At 43.6% G+C, this 22250-nt stretch overlaps 2 protein-coding genes across 13 annotated transcripts in view; both read right to left on the bottom strand.

Moving 5' to 3' along the window:
• The window catches only part of Erich1 (glutamate-rich 1), a gene marked incomplete at its 5' end in the record, with an annotated part of 52793804 nt that overhangs the window by 31762051 nt on the left and 21009503 nt on the right, over positions 1-22250 (bottom strand).
• Positions 1-22250, bottom strand: part of Tenm3 (teneurin transmembrane protein 3) — a 612494-nt gene that overhangs the window by 175336 nt on the left and 414908 nt on the right. For all 13 annotated transcript variants that reach the window (XM_087588318.1, XM_087588319.1, XM_087588321.1 and 10 more), the window contains 1 exon segment: positions 12468-12702. In XM_087588318.1, coding sequence (XP_087444444.1) covers positions 12468-12702 — 235 coding nt within the window.

Raw genomic sequence — 22250 nt, 5'->3', positions numbered from 1 at the left:
ATTTCTCTTCCGAATTGACGTGTTATTATCTTTGGACATCTTTCACACTAGGAGGTGATCCCAGGAAGAAAAATGTCTGAAATGAAACCTTGTGAGCAAGACAGTTTCGTTACTGCTTCCCGAATTAATATGACTTATTAGCGAGTGTGCCCAAAATGGTTTAAATAAAAAGCTCTGGGTATTTTAGATAAAAATATTAGCAACTGCCTTCACACCAATTATATATTAATTATATATATTAAACATATAGTTATGCCGATTATGAGCACATATTTACGGTGAACACAGCATGATGTGCTGGCCAAAACTCTGCAAACAATGAGGGATAATTATAGCTCACAGGAAGGTAACTGGGGAAAACACTAGGAAATGTTTTAGCACCTCGACCAGCTCTCATTCTCCCACGTAAGCAGAGCTACCTACAATTACACCTAAACGTAATCATGGCTATATAAAATATATGGGGATTTACCCGGTAAGGAGGCCTACATCTAGAATCACAGGACTTGAGAGACTGAGGCAGAAGAAGTCAATGGGAAGCAAGCCTGGACTACATAAAGAAACCTGTCCCAAACAAAACCAAAAATAAAAAGCCACCAAAACACTCAAACAAACTAACAAAAGCCCCTAAATAAGACAAACCATCTGGCACTACCCTACGACACACGGCAGTTGTCAGTCATTGTGGTTAGATAGGCTGAGGTCAAGTGTGAGAACGTTACAAACTTCGTAAGTGGTAAGAAGTTATTTTCACACCATGACTACTAAGGCTCAAACAGATGATCAGTGTCTGCTTCCCAGTTCAGTCATTTTAACAGCATCCTCATGGCTGTAAGCACACGGATCTATGGTGTAGGTATCCTTAGTCTCTCAATCCCTTCTGCTGAGGGATGGTTACCGTGTGCCCAGTGGGGTCAAATGAAAGTAAAGAAGAGCATCTTAAAGCATACCATGTACTATTTGGAAAGGACTTTATTTGTGATTAATTAATTTAATTACCAATAGTCATCTATCGATAATGGTATGTAGTCATCTACCGATAAACAGAAAGTTCTTTCTGTGCATTTGAAAAGGAAGTAGAGGGCAGATGAAGAGGAGGATTTCAGCTACCGATGTAAGGCTTTTGAAGGGTAAGAGACATTTTGGAATGCAAGATACCAAAGCAATCTGTGAGAGAGAACTATGACAAAACAACAGACAACAGATAGTTCAAGGACTGGAAGAGAGGCCTGTTTCACACCTGGCTGGCTCCAAGCCTCCATGACACGTGATCAGATTTAAACGTCACAAAATCCCAATTATGGGAATTATAATGTCTACTTAATTCAGATGTGAATGGAGGCAAAAACGAGGGTGTCCCCCTCACACCCCCAACAAGGACTGAGCCATCTCTCTGGCCCTTTTTATATTTATTTATGTGAGACTTAATTTTTTTAAGTTTTTATTTATTTGTTTCTGATTTCTCATATGTATGCCTTGCATACTGGCTCTGAGCACCTTACCTCCCGGGTCCCCATCCCCCACCTTATGTCTTCAGTTAGCAAGGCCCTAATGTCTAACACGCATCATGAGAGGTTAGGAGAAGGGGAGAGGCTGCGATGCCCTCACGTTTCAGTAACAGTGCTTTGTGAGTGCTTCATTAAGTACATGATTCTTCAAAATCTTTGGGGGGTGGGTTGGGGGGTGATCTTGGAAATTGCTTTTAGCCATATACTGGCCAGTCATTTGTCTATGGCAAATTATCTATAGTTAGAAACCTTCAAAGTGAGACAAATTTACAAAGGAGACAAGGGTTCCCATTTTCTGACCATACCATGATGACAATCATTGTCATTAACATGTCACTAAAAGAACACACACACAGACACACACACACAGACATACATGCAGACACAGAGACACACACAGATACACATACACACACAGACATACAGACAGACACAGAGACACACACAGATACACATACACACACACACAGAGGGAGGGAGGAAGGGAGGAGGGGAGAGAGAGAGAGAGAGAGAGAGAGGGAGGGAGGGAGGGAGAGAGAGAGAGAGAGAGAGAGAGAGAGAGAGAGAGAGACTGAGAGAGAGAATGAATTGATTTTGTTTGCTGTAGACACAGCAGTCTTGACTGGCCCAGAACCTGCTATGTAGAACACACTGCTCTTCAATTTAAGGAGATCCTGCCTCACAAGTGTTGTGATTAAAGATGCGTGCTGCCACACCTGACAAGAACATGTTAAAAAAAATGAATGCTTATCTGCTCAAGAATGATTAGACAGCACAGCTTCTACCAAGAGAATCTTAGCCAGGCCTTGTGGTGCAGACCCGCAATGCCAGCAATTATAGAAGCTAGGGCAGAAGGACCACAAGTTCAAGGCTTATGTGTCAGGATGGTGTGAGTCCAAAGCCAGCATGGGCGATTTGAAGGGCGCCTGTCCCCAGAGGAGCAGGAAAAGGTCACTCAGGATGCAGCTCAATGGGCGGGTATGTGCCAGGCAAGGCCTTGGCACCCATACCCTGAACCAGACTGAAACAATCTACCCAGAAACCTTTCGATTCGGAGAGAACATGGAAGCGCTTCGCTGGGAACATCCCAACCAAAGCATGATTCTGTTGCCCAGACCGTGTACTGATATGCTGCTCCAAGAATCTCCAAATTTCCTAGAGTGCTCAGGAGTTTCCGCAAACACAGTGGGTTACAAGATCAGGTAAAACAAAATAACCTAGATTAATTCCCATTTGAAATTTTGTTCTGAAATGTCACTCATTCTTTCCAAAAGCGGTCAGGGAGATGGGGAGACAGCTCAGACAGTAAACTGCATGTTGGGCAAACACGGGGACCTGCTGAGTCGGGATTCCCAGCACCACCTACAAGGACAGGTATGGTGGCGTGTGTGGGTGGTGTCAGTGCTGAGGAGATGAGGAGTGCATTCCAGCGTCACAGAGAGACCCTGTCTTTGTCTCAAAACATAAGACACTGACAGAAAAAGATACTTGACTTGACCTCTGGCCTTCACATGTACAGGAACACACATGTGCACTATGTGTACTTATAGGTGTATACCCAACATACCAATGGAGCAGTCACGATATCTCCAGGTCTTCAGTAGCAAACCCTTTTTCAATATTTCACTGTGAAAAACTCACTGATGATGATGATAATGAAAACAACAGCATTGCAGAATGAAGGAATGAATGCAAAATTTAGGCTTTATTTCCTGATCTACTGTGATTACATAGCTCACGTAACGGCCTCCTCATATTACCGTAGCCTTGCTGTAAAACGAAAACCCATGTTTGAAAATGGCCTCATTCTGTGAAGTCACTCCAGTTTAGCTGAGATTTCAGTGGCCACTATCCAATTGTTCAAAAAATTGTCAGCAAGATCCTTGCTGGTCATGGTCATGCTTTATTTGTTCTTTACTGCCTTGGCAGTGGCTGTTTCCCTTTGAAAATGCTCAATTGATCGTTTTAAACACATGGGAGGAGAAAGGACCTAAGGGAAGCAAAGAAACTCAAGGGTCGTGGACATTGCGTGGGACATTTCAGTGCCACTTTACAAAGCTTGTGAAGAGGCATGGCCAATCCTAGTTGATGGGAAAGAGAGAGATGTGCCACACTGAGTACCAAGGCCGAGGTGATGTGGTTCATCGGATGTCGAGATGTTAATCCAGATCTGTCTCAAAGCCGAGACTTCGCTCCACACACCATGACCAGAAAGCGGCAATAATGCATTACTCGGGATGCGGTTGAGATGGGAGGTCTTTGAGTCCTCTCATGTTAAGTGGTTCTCGTCTGAGCTGAGATGACACAAAATCACAACCAGGGTCACATCAGAATCAGAAGGTCATCAGACGGAATCGATGGGGGCGTGCCCAAGGCTCTCGTTCTATGGGCCGAGAAGAAAGGGTTCTCAGAATGGTGTAGCAGAAAGCAGGCCGTTCCTCAGGCTCCAGGTTAGAGGAGAAAGATACACTGAGGCAAAAGCAAACCACAGGAGAGCAGGAAGGACACGCAGACATACATGGCAGGGCAACTACTGAGTGGTGACGAAACCAGAGGATGAAATTCTGAGGAAAACACCGTGGTAAAATCGAAGAAACATGAACTATAGGGAAAGGTTCTGTATAAAATCCTGCAGCAACAGTTAAGTGGAGATCAACTACGCATCCGTGGGAAATACCTAAACACACATACATGCTGGCTTCACAGAGAGAGGACAGAGGCAGAGGAATTCCACAGACTATGTTAGGAAGGTGAAAGGTTGAAGACAGACCTCACGAGGCTGTTGCTAAGGAGGAAGCATTTGAGGACAAGGTCATCTTCAGAACAGGGCACGGTTCAGTCCCAGTCACCAGCTACGACCAAGGAAAGGGCTTTGATGACCTTTTCCTTTGATCATGCTCACAGGAGTGACTAGAAATGTGTCAGAAGTTGCTAAGAATGTGTTTCCCTAGAGAGCATGGAAATTAGTTATCACATATGAATATTTTATAAAAATTACTGGCTATCTAGAATCAAATATTATCTGAATATACAATATTACAATGTGGAAATTACCCCAGAAATAAATTAAGCCCATAATAAATGCTCACATGTGTATAAGCATATATATAATATACATTTTATAAAAATGTATATATTTAAATATAAAATATAAAAAGAATGTATATTTTCTTTGTATCTTAATGTGTCACTAAAAAGAGCACATCAACAACATCAACAAGAACAAACCCAAACAAACAACCAAAAGACAAAAGCAAAACTGGCTCCCTGCAACTACTATAACTAACAGTACCACTGGGTTGTACCGTGGCTTCATCAGGCAAAAGCACTCCGAAAGCTTCTCACGTCTTAAATGATCTCACAACTGTGTTCTAACTTCTAAACGATGTGGAGACAACTGCCAGTTGTTTCCTCTCTGCAGACCCCCTATTCCATCCCCCTCCTCCCTGTTTCTATGAGGGTGCTCCCCTTCCCACCCACTCCCTCCTGCCTCCCCGCCCTGGCATCCCCTACACTGGGGTATGGAGCCTTCCCAGTACCAAGGGCCCTTCCTCCCATGGATGCCCTACAAGGCCATCCTCTGCTACATATGCGGCTGGAGACATCGCTCCATGTGAGCCTTTTGGTTCGTGGTTTAGTACTTGGGGAATCTGGGGGGTCTGGCTGGCTGGTATTGTTGTATGAAGATTATTTTCTTAAGTACAAAATTAAGACACTTGAGGTTCCTGTCTAAAACAAATACACATTTTTCTTGAGCAATGACAAGAGAAGAACCAAGAGAGTTTATGCTGCTAAAATTAATCATGGTTTAATTTTATGCTTGGCCTACCTCACATATATAGTGAGACATGAATATCCCAGGTAAGACAAATAACATTTCTCACCTTCTGGGAAAACAAAAGAAATACTTTGTTACATATTAACTTTGTTCAATTGTTAACTAATCAGGGGTCCTTATCCATTTTGTTCAATTGTTAACCAATTAGGGGGTCCTTATCCTATGTCCACGCTTGCTACTGTCGTTTGGTCATTACCTAAAAACCAAGAAAATTCATGTGCTGAGAGCTTGATTTATATTATATCCCCTAAACAACATTACTTTGAGTATATATTATTAGTTCGTTGAAAACTGTCCTCAGAGACCCCTTTGATGCAGGCTGCCACCATTCTTTTGGTTTCCTACAAGAACTAGATGGTAAGCTCTCACTGCTGAAGAGGTCACACACGGTGACTGTAAGCAACTCAGAAATTAAGCTAGAACTGAGTCGCACGCTTCTTTCTGCTGGAAAACTTTCCCAAAGCTAAGAATGCTACGCAAGCTGGTAGCGGAGAAAAGACACCAGTTGTCTAACCTGCCAATGACATGTTGGAGCTACTACACTACCTAGCTAGGCAAGGTGTGTTCACTACAGCAATAATGGTATCACTGTCATGTGGGCAACCAAATACTCTGGACTTAAGACCTACAGGACAGGAGAGAATTCACATCCACTACAGTAAATAAAGTAACAACAACAACAACAACAACAACAACAAAACAAAAAACAAAAACAAAAAAACCAAAAAACAAAATACCCAGTTTAGCTAACTTGATGGGATATCTGATTCTTTGAAATATTTTTGTTTATACCTGTAAACAAATGCTTTTCTCTGCCTTGATCAGAGAAGTTTCTCTTATAATGAACAGCGGTAAGTGCAGAACTCATGGCTGGCTATTCAAGTTACTGAGAATAAGGGATAATTTCAAGTTCAGTCAAAAGTAGGACATTTCTATATCACCAACGTAGGCTCAAGGAAAACTGTAAAAGAGGTGGCAGGAAAAAAAAATCTAAGAGCCAAAAGAGAGTTGAAGGGCTGTGAAATCCCATCCCGAGCACACGACACAGCCTATTAACTCATAGCAGCTGCAGAGGCTTGAGCTGGGTCTGCATAAACTGTCAGTCTGTCAAGAGGCAGCCATGGATAGGAGAGAAGCTCACTGGTCCCTACCCCTCCCTAATGAACTACTGGCTACTGATGAGTTCTGGGAAAGGTAAAGTCCTTATCTTCAATTATGTACTCAGTGGTGAGAGTCCAATCCGTGATCACCCGGATGGCTCTGGTTAAGCTTCGTGGATCACAAGCAAAACAAATGAAGACACGAAACATAAGAGTGATGCATGTAGGGATGAGGGATGTGTGTGTGTGTGTGTGTGTGTGTGTGTGTGTGTGTCTGTGTGTGTGTGTGTGTGTCTGTGTGTATGTGTCTGTGTGAGAGTGTGTATGTCAGTGTGTATGTGTGTGTGTGCGTGTGTTTGTTTGTGTCTGTGTGTATGTGTCTGTGTGTGTGTATGTGTATGTCTGTGTGTATGTGTCTGTGTGTGCGTGTGTTTGTGTCTGTGTGTATGTGTCTGTGTGTGTGTCTGTGTGTGTGTATGTGTGTGTCTGTGTGAGTGTGTGTGTGTCAGTGTGTATGTGTGTGTGCGTCTGTGTGTCTCTGTGTGTGTTTGTGTCTGTGTGTATGTGTACGTGTGTCTGTGTATATGTGCGTGCGTGTGTGTGTGTATGTGTATGTCTGTGTGTCTGTGTGAGAGTGTGTGTGTCAGTGTGTATGTGTGTGTATGTGTGTCTGTGTGTCTCTCTGTGTGTGTGTCTGTGTGTCTCTCTGTGTGTGTGAGTGTGTGTGTGACTGTGTATATGTGCGTGCGTGTGTGTGTGTGTGTGTGTGTGTGTGTGTGTGTGATGGGGGGAATTCTCAAAATGCATCATTCTGATGGAGGAAACTGTCAACAAATCTAATTTAAAAATGGCACTAGGATTAAAGGCCAGGTCTGTGTGAATCAAAGGCATTCGTTCGCTCTTCCAATGATGTTGCACTGTGAGGTTTGTTTTTTTCTTGCATCCACTGCCTCTCAATACCGACTCACCAAACAACCTTCATCTATAGCTACTGCTAGTGGACAGTTGATCTTCGCATTTTAATTATTGGCGTGGTACCCACTCGTGACTTTGCTTTGTAACCACCTGTGAGTGAGATGTTCTGAGAGTGGACGCTTTATTTCGGTGTGAAAAAGAAATGTTTGGGCGACTCCAACAATTATACTCATAGACTCATAGACGCATTCTTTGAGTATATTCAGAACATGCATTTTGGGTTTTTTTAAAATGTTTTTATGAATTTAAGTTTGCCTTCAATATAATACTTTCACTGAAATGACTCAATTTTAAGTTCTCTAATAAAGATTCAACTAATCTACTATATTTTCCTTTTCCTAGTGCTTGGGTCAGATCCTGGGGCTCTGCATGTACTAGGTGAGTGCTCCCCCACTGAACTACACCCCAACTGATGCATGCTCTGACTGCACCTGACGTTCTCGTGATGCTGGGAGGAAAAGACAAATAAACAAATATTTACACATTGCTTTGGGAGCCCTGGACAATAGGGGCTTCTGTGTGAATGAATAAACAGATGATCGACGTTCATATAATTTGTGCAAATCAAACAGGAACTAGAGGCGTTCGAATTCTTAGTTACGACGGTGTCCAGTCACAGGCTACCTTCGCATTTGCTCTCCACCGCCTCATCCTAGGGCCGACGCACAAGAGGCTTACAATTAACTTCATCCTTTGGGATGCAATTCTGCATGTTGGGGACAACAGAGGTTTATGTTGGAGAAGTGTCCTCATTTGGGTGAAGTACGTGGTGAACATGGAGGTAAGTCACCAAATTAGTTCGGTGTCACCTCCTTTCACAGAGACAAAGGAGTTTCAGTGGCACTGAGGATGCTTCAAGTCGCACCCAGCAGACTCTTCCGTGCTGCATCTCTCATTCATCACATCCCCTTTCTCACGAATTCCTGCCTAGCCCGCCCCTCGATAGATCCTTTACTCTAGGTGACCGTAAAGGACCGTGCGGTATTACTCAGGGATGCAAACGACTTTTATTAATTATGTCATAATTTTAGAAAAGCTTACTTTAAAGAAAATGATGTTGAGACCCTTTGTGGTTAAGATTTTCTTAGCCTAGGACGGGGTCTGATTCTAAAATGTGTGTTTGGTACCTTTGGCCTGTCTCTTACACCTCCTCTCTAAAGGGTGACATTCTCTTTCCCCACAGGAGTCCCTGGTATCCCTAAGCCACCTTCAGCAAAGGAGAGGCCTCTGCCAGTCAATTTAAGTTAATGGGCTACCTGTCCAGGCACAGTTTACTTGCAGCAATAGCTGTGACTACAGAGGGGTCTCCTCCTCACTGCCTAGCTAATGACAAGCTTCTCCTTCTCGCTCAGGAGGTGGATGTCCAACTTTTCAGGTGGAAACTCTTCCCTTGGCATCGTAAGGTCACGATGTGTGAGAGACTGCCCATAGTTTCTGCAGGCAAGGTTGACTCAAGTCTAGTGTTTGTGTGATTGTCTTGCTTCTCCTTAGGACCATTTAAAAGTGTGGGAAAAAGAGCAGAAAGGATAATAGAGTGGGTAAACAATACTTCTACCTAAGCATTCTGTTTTTTAAAAATGCATAGCCATTGATCTTACATTAAAGAAGCCCAAGGCTTTCAATAGTCAAATTACAAATGCACTAATAAACAGGTAATTTAATATGCAATTTCATGCATTAATAATTAGCTAAACAGTACTGAACTGGTAGATAAAAAGCTACAGGAAGATAACTAATGAACTACCAGCGCCAAAATAGACATCATAATAAAGTGAGACTTTAATAAATCATTTATTAAATGGTTGCAAATGAACTATTTTGTTAATATCTAACAGGTAACTGCTAAGCTACTTAATTCATAGAGAGAACCCAGGGGCTTGAAGACAATTGACTCTGTAATCACTGGGGATCAAGAATGGTCAATGAGTTCCTGCACTGGACCTTGAAGTGCTATTGCTGGTCTAGATGAAATCTTAGCGTTTCCTTGACTTCTGTGTACTCCTATTGCCGCTATGGCTCTGCACAGAAGTGAAGAACAATAGACTGGTTGTAGGCTATCGAGCTCCTACAAGTTAATGCTCCTGAGTGCAAGCAGCTGAATGTAAAGGAAAGGCACCGAGAGGGTCACTGCTCAGTACTGTGTGTGGGGCCCGGCTGCTACAGATTAAGGCAATTGTGAACTTCTAAAGCTAATTCGGATCTCAGTATGCCTCTCGCACATCTGAGCCTCACTGGAGGTTGCAAAAGGAGATAAGCCAGTTACCATGTAGAAAAGTAAAGTGGGCGATAGTATTGATTGTCTCCAGAAATAGCCAATAATAAATTCATCAGAGAGAGAAAATACATACTTCTGTGGAAGCAAGAAATTGCCTAGTGAAAAAAATGCTTTCTAATAAATCAAAATTAAAGCTATATTGAACTATATGGGGCAGGGCAGGGCAGGAAGTCCTTTATTCTTTCTGTGCTAATTCATATAAACTGTAAGGGTACAGATTGCTGAGCTTTTTCATGGACTATTTCAGGTAAATTTTACCAAATATTATCTACCTCTGCAGAGAAGAAAGGGCAAAAAGGTAAGGAGGAGAAAAATCTAGAACCATAACTGACTTTTACACCTTATAGCTTATAACTGTTAAATGCTAGAAGCACGATCGGTAAACAAGTGTGTGTGGAAGCTACGTAAGAGTCAAGGATGAAATGACACACCAGATCTAAGGACAGCTGAGGCAGTCTAAGTCCGGATGAAGTTATTAATAAAGCTAAAACTGAGCTTGAGAATCACACTCAATAGGGAACCTTAACTAAAAAAGAAAAAAAAATCAATGATAAATAAGACTGCTTCTTCACCTCGAGAGTTCCAACCAAGTGAGACAATTAAGGAAACCACGGTAGCACCACCTCGGTGCAGTGTGAGCTTTCCACTTCGAGGCTTAGGGTTATTCGCAAATTGCCTGCAAGTTGAAATATCATTTCTTTTGATTAGCAACACCGTAAGGGGTGAGCCTCAGTTAATAAGAACAACAATGATACACTCCAGGTTAGGGCTTGTTAATAGGACACACAACTGCTAAAAGCATTACTCTTTCCACTTATTAGTGAGATAATATTAGCTGCACCCCCCCAATATCCATTCATGAAACTATGTCATCCCATTGATAACTCATTAATGGTACCAAAGTGGGGGAAAAAAAAACCCTGGTAGCTGCTTCCCTTGGGAATGATTTTATACACGGACAGGATGGATCATCTTCTAACTGGCTATTTTGCTTGTGAAATTCAGTTCACTCAAAATTATTACATGACGGGGAATATCAAGGACGTACCTTATCTTTCTCAAACTTATTTTAAGTCTCGTCACCGTAACACATGACTTAAGGATTACTGGCTCATTGACAGCTTGTGAATCTTCTGTGTTAGACAACATCACGAAAATTAAACATGCTTCTGATGGCTGAACTCAACGTAACTCATAAATCTTTGTCAGGACAATTATTGTCAACTACAGTGCAAATTATCCATATTCAATTTGATGACTCAACTGGAAAATTACTTTTTTCCTAATAAAATTTACAAAATGACAATAGTGAATCAGTGCTGATTAGTTGCTCAGTGGGTACTAATTAATTACGCCAGGTAGATTTAGGTCTGTGCTAATAACCTTGAGAGAAAAGAAAATCCAATATACATGGTTCTTTGTCTTGGGAGAAGAAAAAGCTTCTGTTTCCTTACTTCTCTTTCTATTTCTTTTCCTAATTCTTCCCAGAAGAGAAATACAAAATAAACAATAAAACTCAACTCTTAGCTGGCGGTGCAGATAAAAACTAAGAGTTCCTTGTAACCTTGTCAAGGTCAACAGTGAAAGAAAAGGCGGAATGATTCTTACTGTTTGTAACTAACTGTGAGAACCTTCTGCTAGCTCATCCTTGGGGCAGACTTGGTGTAGATCACACACCCGATGGTGAGAAGCAACATTGGCTCCTGTATCTAGCAACTCGTTTACATGCTGACGGTAGCCATGGGCTCTGCGTTTGGCATGGGGGGCAAGAGGGCATTCTCTGGGTCCAGAGCTCACTATTTTTGAGCTTTTATATGGTGATACGGCATTTCCTCTGAGCCTACTAAAAAGCTATTGGATCGCAGAGATAAATGGCGGGCACAGTAGACGATACTCACTGCCAAGCTGACCAGAAAAGACAAGGAAAAGCCTAACACTTTGTTCACACAACACACAACAAAAAGGAGCCAGAGGCTGGCCCAGTGCTGGCCACAGAAAAAAGCTGGGGAGAGGTAGGGTTCCAGATAACCACTTGTCTGATTACAACCTGAGAACAGAATTTTTAGGGGTACAGATTCTGCTTCCTGTAAGGGAAGTATTTCCCAAGAGAACTAAAAATGTGTATAAGGCATCTTTAACCAGAAGCTCATTGGTCATGGGCTCTGGATCTTGGGGAAAAGGGCATTTCTTCAAGGGTCCTACAGACCTTTCTTTGAGTATCTTTGAAAATAACTCAGGAATGAGCCTGTTCCCCTCCCATTGCAAGGAAGTAAAGATATTTTTTTTAACATGAGGTCATCTGACTTATTCTTAAGTCTTGTCCTTGGTGAGGGGGCACTGTGAGTTTATGAACCATGGGTCACATCTAGGCAGAGGAAGTCTACAACCAGTCAGGTGTCCACTTGATCACTAAGACAGGGTGCAGGGGACTGACAGCCATTGTTCTTAACCCCTTCCATTCCCTACCTGCCCGACCAGTGAGGGTGTGGGAGAAAATAGCAGTTGAGAATTGTTTCACGGAGGTGACAGTTTCACCTCTTCCAAGGAGTGAAATGTGTGAAAAAGATGATAGAGTTCACTGATTCAGCGTCTAAGGAATTCCCAACAATCTGGAACTGATCTTAAAAAAGGCAAAACACCAGGGGAGAAGATTATGATACATTTCTGCTAGTTAGTGAGAAAAGCGTTGGTGCCCCGTTGACAATCACACACCCTGCCTGTGCACTGAGCGGTCTCAGTGATGCTGCGAGGGCTTCGAGAGGAGGCGTTACCTGCTTTCCAGTGGTACATTACTGCCAAGGACCCAGCTGTCCTGCAGCTGGACGGACTCGGGTGTGGTTTGCAGCTCGGCGGGCAAAGCAGCCGGCGGGGCCGGACTCTGGTTCCTTCTATTGGTCAGGGAGTTTCTATTGAGGGAGGTGACGGACGGGTGATGTGCAGGGTGCTGCTTATGGGAGGGTGGCAAAGGCTGCAGGGTAGGTTGCCCTTGGTTGTTTGCAGGTTGCTCTGCGGAAGGAGAGAAACAAAGGGAAGCTCGTTAAAACATTTCTGTGTGCACGTATGTGCGCGCACACACCGCCACTCTTCTTGCAGAGCTGCTGCAGATAAATTAGAATCAAAAACTGCGCAGGAACCTACAACCTTACACATTTGCATATTATTCTATTAAGGGATTGCTCAGTGACATTCTCAAAGACCAAGTTTACCCTTGATACGCAAAGTTCTAATTAATATACAACAGATGGCAAAATTGCTTTTGGTTTTAATTTGTTTCAGTTTTTTTTTTTCATCTGGCTTTATTAACACCTACAGAAAACATCAACTGACAGCTCCCCTAATGTGCCTTTAGATTTCAGCATTTTTTTTTTTTAACAAACCGAGCCTGAAATTAAATGGGTGATTTTGGTAGAACATGGAGGTTTTCGAAATGCATATAATCCCTGTAATTATTTAATGGAGTTTTTAAAGCTTTATTTAACAGCAATTAATTATTACAACCTAGGTATAGACTGCTGTAGTTTAGTGTGTCTCAAGCAAGTCCACTCATAGATGGTAGGCATTCTGCAGCAGAAGGTCGCTCTGTGAAGCACATGTTGTTTCGTGGACACTTAATGCACTGAATCACATCTGATTACAACGTCAGAAGCCTCATCTACTTAATGACCGTTACATCCATTAGAACACACAGAACAGATTCTCCAATTTCACGGGATGCGGCAGAACCACAGTTTTTGGAACGGAGTCGTAGGTGACCAGAGCGACTCCCACCATTAGATCGGTGGCACGAATATTTTGTTCCAAACCAGGATCATAAGGGGTTCAATGATTTCAAAATAGGAGCACAACATTGCACTGTAACCGGGGGGAAATTCTCCAGAGCTGGTAAATCGTCTGTTACATATCACAAGTCATTGTAACATCTAAGATCTACTCTGTGTGACTCAGCTCTGCGCATGTGTATGACTGAATTGACAAATACAGTGTTGTATCCAAAAGGTGATTCCTTCGTTTTATGTCAAACGCCTATAAGATGCCTATTTTTTTATTAAGTATAGTTCAAAATGCAACACAATTTTAAAGTGTCTTATTAAATCACGCTATTAATATAAATACCTATAGTAAGGGAGAATAGCAAATGGAATGATGGTCTTTCATAGACTGTGAAGTCCAGCAGTGATTACTAAGGTAAATAATACAGTCACTTGCTGTAATTCCAGTTGCATAAAATGAATACATGATGTATAATAGGGGATTATCTTATCAAACCTCTTTAGCAGAAAAGCAATGAAAACAGCCTCTCCCACAGCATATAACATCAGGGGTTATTATGTTTTTCTAACGGTGTGTAATAGTTCCTATCATGTAACTTATTGACCAACAATCTCTTCCTCTTGAAATCAAAAGAATAGCTAATACCTGAATATATGAAAACAGCAGAATCCCTTGCACCAACTCGAGCTCTGAAGATCCCCACCCTAGAAACCTGGAAAAAAACCTTCCCTGACTCAACACCTTGTGAAAAGGACACATGAAGGTCTAAGTCTCACTTCAAATGTGATGAACTTCCGAAGGACGAGCAGGACTAAAATGGTACCGAGTTGAAGCTCGCTCACGACACAAAGCGTTAACAGTTTAAACCCCATGCAGGAGTCATTACTCAGGCCTCGTGTAATTAATTAGAGCTGTCTTCCCCAGCGCCAGCGCCCATGACGGGATTCGCCACAGAGAGCTGTGAGGCACCTTTAGAAAGCTGCTCAGAGTGTGACCTGGCATTCGGGAGCTGTGAGGGCAGGGGATGGAGACCGAGAGAGGCAGAACTACCTCAGGCAAAGGTGGTGAGACTTTGCCCGGCTGGCATGAGGGTTCCATGCCTTTTAGCTTAGTACCGTCCAAGAATTGCACTGCCCTTCACACAAGTTTCATAACAGAAGCTACTTCAGTGTCTGAGGGAAACTGAGGCAGCTAAAGGATGGGAATATCAGAGCTAATCCTTTGTGAGGAGTCACGATAGAGCCCTGTGATGTATGGCCTCAGGACAGTTCTAATAAAAACCTACAGTTGTCCCTTAATCCTACATTTGGCCATTCATTCCACACACATATAAATACACTGCGTGTTACAGGATTGTACGGGGTGGGTGCCAAATGAACTCATTGTACACATGGTGAAATAGAATGTATAGACTAAAGATTGCTATCAAACGCTAACTAAACTTAAGCTCCCTGACATGCATTTGAATATGCTAGTTCAGGATTCTGTGTAAAACAAATCAAAACATAAACAAACCACTTGGAAAACTCCCATTTAAGGTCTCCGAAATGCTGCTGGGCATTTTCCTGGGCTCAGTGGTTCGATTTATAAGCACTGACCAACGATTTCACCCGGCAGCATGGGAAACACCAGTACTTCCTGTGGCCTATTCAGCTACTTCAGCAAAACAGCAACAGTGTTGGGCTCCCTTTTCATCTGGCTACACTGTCAAGAGATCTACCAGGCAAGCAGGTCCAGAAGCTGAAGGCCCTGACCTCTACAAACTGTGAAGGAAGAGTCTGAGTGGGGTAGCCAAGTTTAAATTCTACACCGTGTCATGGACAGACTTGGAATTCACAGCGGCTCTCAAGATTTGGACACTGGGACACAGCTGTAGTGTGTGTTTATCTCTACCAATCTCCGAGCTACGGGGTAAGTGCATAAATCTTATCAAAACGAGATAAGGCTAAACACAGCTAGAAAACACGACAGAAGAAAAGAACAAAAGGAGGAACGATGAAGATAGATCTAGGGCCTAGGCAGCGCTGCACATTTTAAAGTGGCATAAAAATCTGGCTGTCAATATTCCAGCTTCCAACACAAAGAATGAATTTGATCAGTTATATGACCCGGAATATTTTTCAAAAGCAAAATATTTGCCTGAGACAAATATAAGTATGGCTCATACTGAGAACAGACAGATTTCTGTTTAGAGTCTGTACATAAAGAACCACTGACTATTCGGTGGCAACACTTAGGTCCATGGTTCAAAATGGACATAAAGTAACGGAGAGCAGTGTCTAGATGTGGAGATGATTTCATGTGAGCATCTAACTCAGGTGGGCAGATCTTCAGGAGAACAATGCAGGCTGCAACTCAGCTTTTGGGTTTGAGCTAAAAGCAAACTTTACTCGGACTTATGAAAGGGTTTGGATACAAGGATTTGGGAGTAGCACAGAGAAACAGAGCTGAGGGTGCCACTGTGACTTTGAAAAATTCCGAATGGCTTCCTAGTGCCTATCAAAGCATAAGAACAACCTCAGTAGGAATGTGGTATTTGATCACAGAAAACCCAAAACAGAACTGGAGATACGGCTCAGCAGTTTAGCGTATGAACTTTTCTCTCCAAGGACCTGAGTTGAGTTCCCGGCACATGTGCTATACAGCTCCCAGCTGCTAAGTGATCTGACCCCTCTAGCTTCATGGGTTCCTCAGCTCACATGCACCCAACACCACAACACACACACACACACACACACACACACACACACACACACACGCACACACAATTTTAATATAAATACTTCTTTAAGAAGGAAAGACAGAGAGAAAGAAAGAAAGCCAGCCAGCCTGCCTGCCCTGGGGTTAGAAAGATAGCTGAGCATTTTGGAGCACTGGCTGCTCTTCCAGATGACCCAAATTTGATTCCCAGCATCTTTACAGTGGCTCACAACCATTCCTAACTCCAGTTTCACAGGATGTAATACCCTTCCTGGCCTCTATGAACACCAAGCATGCACGTGGTACAAACATACTTGCATCCAAAACAAATAAATTAAAATTAAAGACCAAGAAACCAACCAACCAACCAACCAACTAACCGACCAACCAACCAAACCAACCAACCAACCAACCAACCAAACCAACTAACCAACCAACCAACCCACCAATCAATCAACCAACCAACCAACCAACTAAACAAACCAACTGACCAACTAACTAACCAACCAACCAACCAACCAAAACACCCCAAAAAACCAAAAAAGGTGACGCCCAGCCTATATTTGGTAAGTTTTGCCCCAGGAATTCTCTTCCTGCCTCTTCCTTCTGAGTTACAGTCTTTTTTAATATGTTAAAATATTGTCCTTCCTTTTTCTATGTACAAATACCACTTGCTTCAACCTCTAAGAAGGGATACGCTCCCCACTTCCTAGGTGGAAGTCTCTTATCTCACTCTGACTCTCTTTAGAACGGTATCTGTTCTTTGTTCCTAGTTCCCTTTACTTCCTCCTCTGTACCACAGTTAATTCCGCAGGCCCTGTGACCTCTTTAACTTCCTTTTTCTTTTTTACTTTCTTCCTTCCTTTCTAAGATTTACTTATTTAATGTATCTAAGTAGCTGTCTTCAGATACATTAGCAGAGGGCATAAGATCATGGTTGTAAGCCACCATGTGGTTGCTGGGGATTGAACTCAGGACTTTAGAAGATCAGTCAGTGCCCTTAACCGCTGAGCCATCTCTCCAGCCCCACCCCCCTTTAACTTCTTTAATTCAACTCTGAGCTCATGCTAACCCCACAGAGCAGCACCTTGCTCAGCCCCACTCAGCCACACGGCTTCTTGTAGCACATAGGAGCAAATTAGAGCGTTCCTAACTGGACAATGTACAGTGAGAGACCTTGGGACATTCAGTTCTAACTGAGTTGTCTCCATCGGAAGACAGTAAGATCCAGAGGGGATGGACAGATGACACGGGTCTTTCAGACCCAATAGGACTAAGGGACACATGAACACACAGAGACGGTGGCAATACGCATACGGCCTGCATATGTTCAATAGAGGGGAGGGCACTGGGGCTGCCAGGAGGAAGTGGGTGCAATGTCCCACGCTTAAGAAGCCATTTGCAACTGGTACCAGCTAGGAAAGGGAAAACCCAGTTTTCTTCAGTGGTGTCACTGGTGTAGCAACCACACTCGGGCAGGCCCCTAACCTAGAGTAGTTGTCCAGCATGAAACAGGCTCCGTGTGATGTGTTTGTTTTATTTTGCTTTGGTTGTGTTTGTATTTTTGATTTCTGATTTTGTAGGCTTTATTTTTTCCTTTTTTTGAGAAAGAGAGATTTCAGGACAGATAAATAATATACAGTGGGGTGGGGTAAGGAGGAGGGAAAAGCAATTTGTAAAGCTGTCTAGCTTCCCACAGAAGGCCGAGGTCATTAAAAACACACACTGCAATATGAATTTCTTAGGATTCCATAATACCGTCCCAAGGTATTGTGCTTTAAAAACTTTTAAAATGTAGCGACCTTATGACACGTATGGAGGGACAGCACTGATGTGCTTGGCTCAGAGATGGCCCCACATACTCAAACCTTCACAGCTTGAGCTGTCTTCCATGTACTGTGTCACGGTCACAAAAAGGGAGTGTGAAAACCTTGTTTTTATACAATAAAAAAATCTATTATTAAATTAAAAAAGAATAAATGGAAATTATCAAATTAAATTAAGACAATATTCTTTACTTAAAAATTTTCATACAATATATTTTGATCATCTCACCGAGGCGAATGAAGTCACTCGTTCTAAATACTGGTTTTTAGGAACATGGTTCATAACTGTATCAACTGTTTTGACATTTAAAATCTACTCGTTCAAAAAGATCTTTAAAATGGGAGGCTTATATTTTATATATTGCTATATGCTACAAACATAAAACGATATATACAATATTGTATTATTAAACAGTTTGGTTTATTACATACATGTTTCCTCATATATTTTAGACTTATTATTAAACATGATTCCAAATAAATATGTGTGTGTGCGTGCGCGTGCGTTTGTAACTGTCTTTTGAAAAGTAACCTATTTAAAGCTATTCTCTGCTTTAAAAAGACAGGCTATCTGGCATCAGGCATTACGTAAACACTTCACCACTCCAGGTCTTGATCCTTTCTTCTTTCTCTCTTTTCTCATGGTCAGACTGCTCTTACAGCTTCTCCAGAACCCAACAATTGCTTGGTTTCATTTATTAATGACAGCAGATGCTTTACTAAACGTGGACGCCTAACAGGAAAGACTCTGGTCACTTTGCTCCATTTTTGTCGATCAAGGAATGTCCGCTAACAGTGTCACTTGAGGCCATCTGCCTCTATGTATGTTAACTCTACTTGACAAAAGACAATAAACTGGGTGTTTATTTTTTCACAGACTATGTTCTTCAATGTTAACTGCTCTGAGCACCATCTCAGGGCCTAAAAGTCAGGGCCTGGTGTAACAGTCAGTGTTAGAGGAAACTGTTATAGAGACTGAGGGAGAAACAAGTCCTCTGGGGAAGAGGAAACACTCTGAGGGAAAAACAAGTAAAAGAAGACCTTTTCGGCCATGAATGTTACAGTCAGAACAAGTAACATAACTCAGTCACATGTATCTGAAGGGAAGCTTTGCTTTAAAAGGAGAACAAACCAAAACCAAAGCCCTGTCATAGGAAACACAGGCAAATCAAACTCTGGCCCTTCCTACCAAGAAGGACCTTGATCTTGAGTCTTGAAGTTACATCAAATGACACCTCCCCCCATTCTAAATCATACCAAGGAAATAAAAAAGAACATCGAATGCCTGGACACACCTGGGCTTATTTGCTGATATGGACATTTTTGACTGAGTCTTGCTATGCCACCCTCAAATTCATGGGCTCGCAACGTCCCCTTCCCTCTGCCTCCAGAGAAACTGGGGCTGTTGGAGCACACCTTCACGCCCCTCTGAAGAGTGCAGGTGGTGTGTGTGTGTGTGTGTGTGTGTGTGTAACTGAAGCGCTGCTGGCATGCCACAGCGCCGTGTGCAATTCCTTGCAACTCCTCTCTGGTTTACAGGAGGAGGCTGAGGCGCTCTGGGGGCAGAGTGGAAATGGACTTTTGGGTGTTGGGAGAGAAAATAACACCTGAAGGGAGGTGAGATCCCTTCGTCTGACTGACTGTGCCAGCGAGGGAAAGGCGAGTGTGAGCGTCTCAGACTGTGGGGGGCTCACACCTGCACTGAGTGGTGTGCACAGCTGGGAAAGAGTCACCACAGGCCCTGCGACTGCTTCCTCTCCAGCTCCCTCCTTCACCACTCTCTTCTCTTCTTCCCTGGATGTCTGCAGCAGGCTTGGCTTGCAGGAGTCCCCAGGGGAGACATACCCTGGTTTGAAGGGAGCTGAATACCATGCAGCTTTGAGAACGCAGTGCTGCAGTGTGAGGAGGAGTGTGGTACATGGTAGAAGGCAGGAAGGGAGAGGGCAAGGCAGGAAGTGGAGAGAGGGAGAGGGCAAGGCAGGAAGTGGAGAGAGGGAGAGGGCAAGGCAGGAAGTGGAGAGAGAGAGGGAGAGGGCAAGGCAGGAAGTGGAGAGAGGGAGAGGGCAAGGCAGGAAGTGGAGAGAGGGAGAGGGCAAGGCAGGAAGTGGAGAGAGAGAGGGAGAGGGCAAGGCAGGAAGTGGAGAGAGAGAGAGGGAGAGGGCAAGGCAGGAAGTGGAGAGAGGGAGAGGGCAAGGCAGGAAGTGGAGAGAGAGAGGGAGAGGGCAAGGCAGGAAGTGGAGAGAGGGAGAGGGCAAGGCAGGAAGTGGAGAGAGGGAGAGGGCAAGGCAGGAAGTGGAGAGAGAGAGGGAGAGGGCAAGGCAGGAAGTGGAGAGAGGGAGAGGGCAAGGCAGGAAGTGGAGAGAGAGAGAGGGAGAGGGCAAGGCAGGAAGTGGAAAGAGAGAGGGAGAGGGCAAGGCAGGAAGTGGAGAGAGGGAGAGGGCAAGGCAGGAAGTGGAGAGAGGGAGAGGGCAAGGCAGGAAGTGGAGAGAGGGAGAGGGCAAGGCAGGAAGTGGAGAGAGAGGGAGAGGGCAAGGCAGGAAGTGGAGAGGGGGAGGGGGAGGGGTCAGGACGGAAGGGGGCAGGGTGTGTATTCAGAGTGTGAGGATGGAAGAAGAGAAACATTCTTTCATGTTTCTTGTTTGTTTGTTTGTTTGTTTAGGATGGGTTCTCAGGTAAACAACGCTAGACTTAAACTCCATACACCAGATGACCTTGAACCACCAATCTTGCTTTGACTTTCAGGGACCACACCTGTTTTTACGCTGTTTTATGTTGATGTTGGGAATCAAACCCAGGACCCTAGAGAAACACACCAACCAAGCTCTACTCCTAGCCCGGGAAACATTTTTTAATTTTCAAACCCACAAAGCCATCAAGCCGACTCACTGCATGTATCTGAAGTGTGCACTCTCTCTAAGCGTGACACTCCGATGCTGCTCTGATCATTGTGGGGAAGAGGTGGGGTGGGAAAAAAACCATTCATTCTTGATTCACGCTCCTGTCTGATCACCTTCACAGTTGAGTCCAAGATAAACAAACTTGGAATTCACCTCCTACTTAAAACAGGTGACCACATGGAAGAGCCCGATGCCTTTCTGCAGGTCAAGACCGTACTAATTTTAGCTCCCGGGAGCAGGTCTTCACATGGGACTTCCTAGTGTACAAAATCAAGAGGGATGCTTCGACACTGTTCTGTCTTCCAAGGGCCAGTGTGCAAAGGTTTGAACTTCTGCTCAGCAAGGTTCAGGGGTAGAAACTGACTTCCATGGCAGTAGAAATAGTAAATTATAAATAAAACAAATGTTTCCTTTGTTCCAATGATATCACCTAGATTACAGACAACTCCTTACCTCTTCACTAAGCGGGGGGTGTGGGGGGGGACGACGGACGGACAGACACACGGACTCAAACAACAGTTAGCAACAGTCTTTCTTGTAAATGGGGCAGGGCCGTGAGTCAGAGAAAACATGTTTAAAGTCGTGCCACTGACTCAGCAGAGGCCACATCAAAGCAAGGATCAGCAGTCAGGAGTTCTCTTGTTTCTCCCTGCATCCCGCCCTAAAAACAGTATTAATAAGACAACCGTCTGAAATGGCCCAGTGCAAATCTGCAAAGACAGATATCGCCTCACTTGGAGAATCACTTTCACACAGACTTGGTCCTCTACTTAGCATCTCAGAGCCTCAGAGAGGCCGAGGGTCTGAATGGGAGTGGTCCGTGGAAATGCCTCAGCAAACCCCTCACTGAAATGCAGCACTGTTAGAAACGGTTCGCACCGTAAGTTCACAGCAGACAGCTACACACTTAAATGAAAGTCAGAAGTACTTTAACAACCCCAAGATTCTCCTGTAAATATACAATATGGTTTTGGGTCTCCATCATCCACAGGACTGATTGAAAAATGACTTATATAAAGAAATTCGACTATGAAAATCTTTTAATGACACAAAGGAAGTTGCCCAAAGGCTCACCACGACAAGGAATACGTTACTTGCGGGTGCAGAGCGGAGCTGGTTTTCTACATTTCTGGGATCAGGAGAATTCGCTTTAGTTTACAGTTATTCTTCCATTCAAAGATTTCTTTTTAAAGAAGCATGGCTCTCAGCTCTCTCCTTGTTGTGGGGGAGGTTCACCGTACTTCCTACTTAAGGTGATGTGGTAATACCCAGGGGACCATGGGATGCACCGAGTACGGATTCATGTATTTAGCGCGTCTTTTGAGCTCATACTGTTTGCCCGGCTGTGTTCTATGCAAAG

This window comes from Rattus norvegicus, chromosome 16, assembly GCF_021556685.1.
Source record: "Rattus norvegicus strain SHRSP/BbbUtx chromosome 16, alternate assembly SHRSP_T2T, whole genome shotgun sequence".
Classification (NCBI taxonomy): Eukaryota; Metazoa; Chordata; class Mammalia; order Rodentia; family Muridae; genus Rattus; species Rattus norvegicus.
Note: the sequence above shows the minus strand (reverse complement) of the source record. Positions and strands in the feature narration are given on the sequence as shown.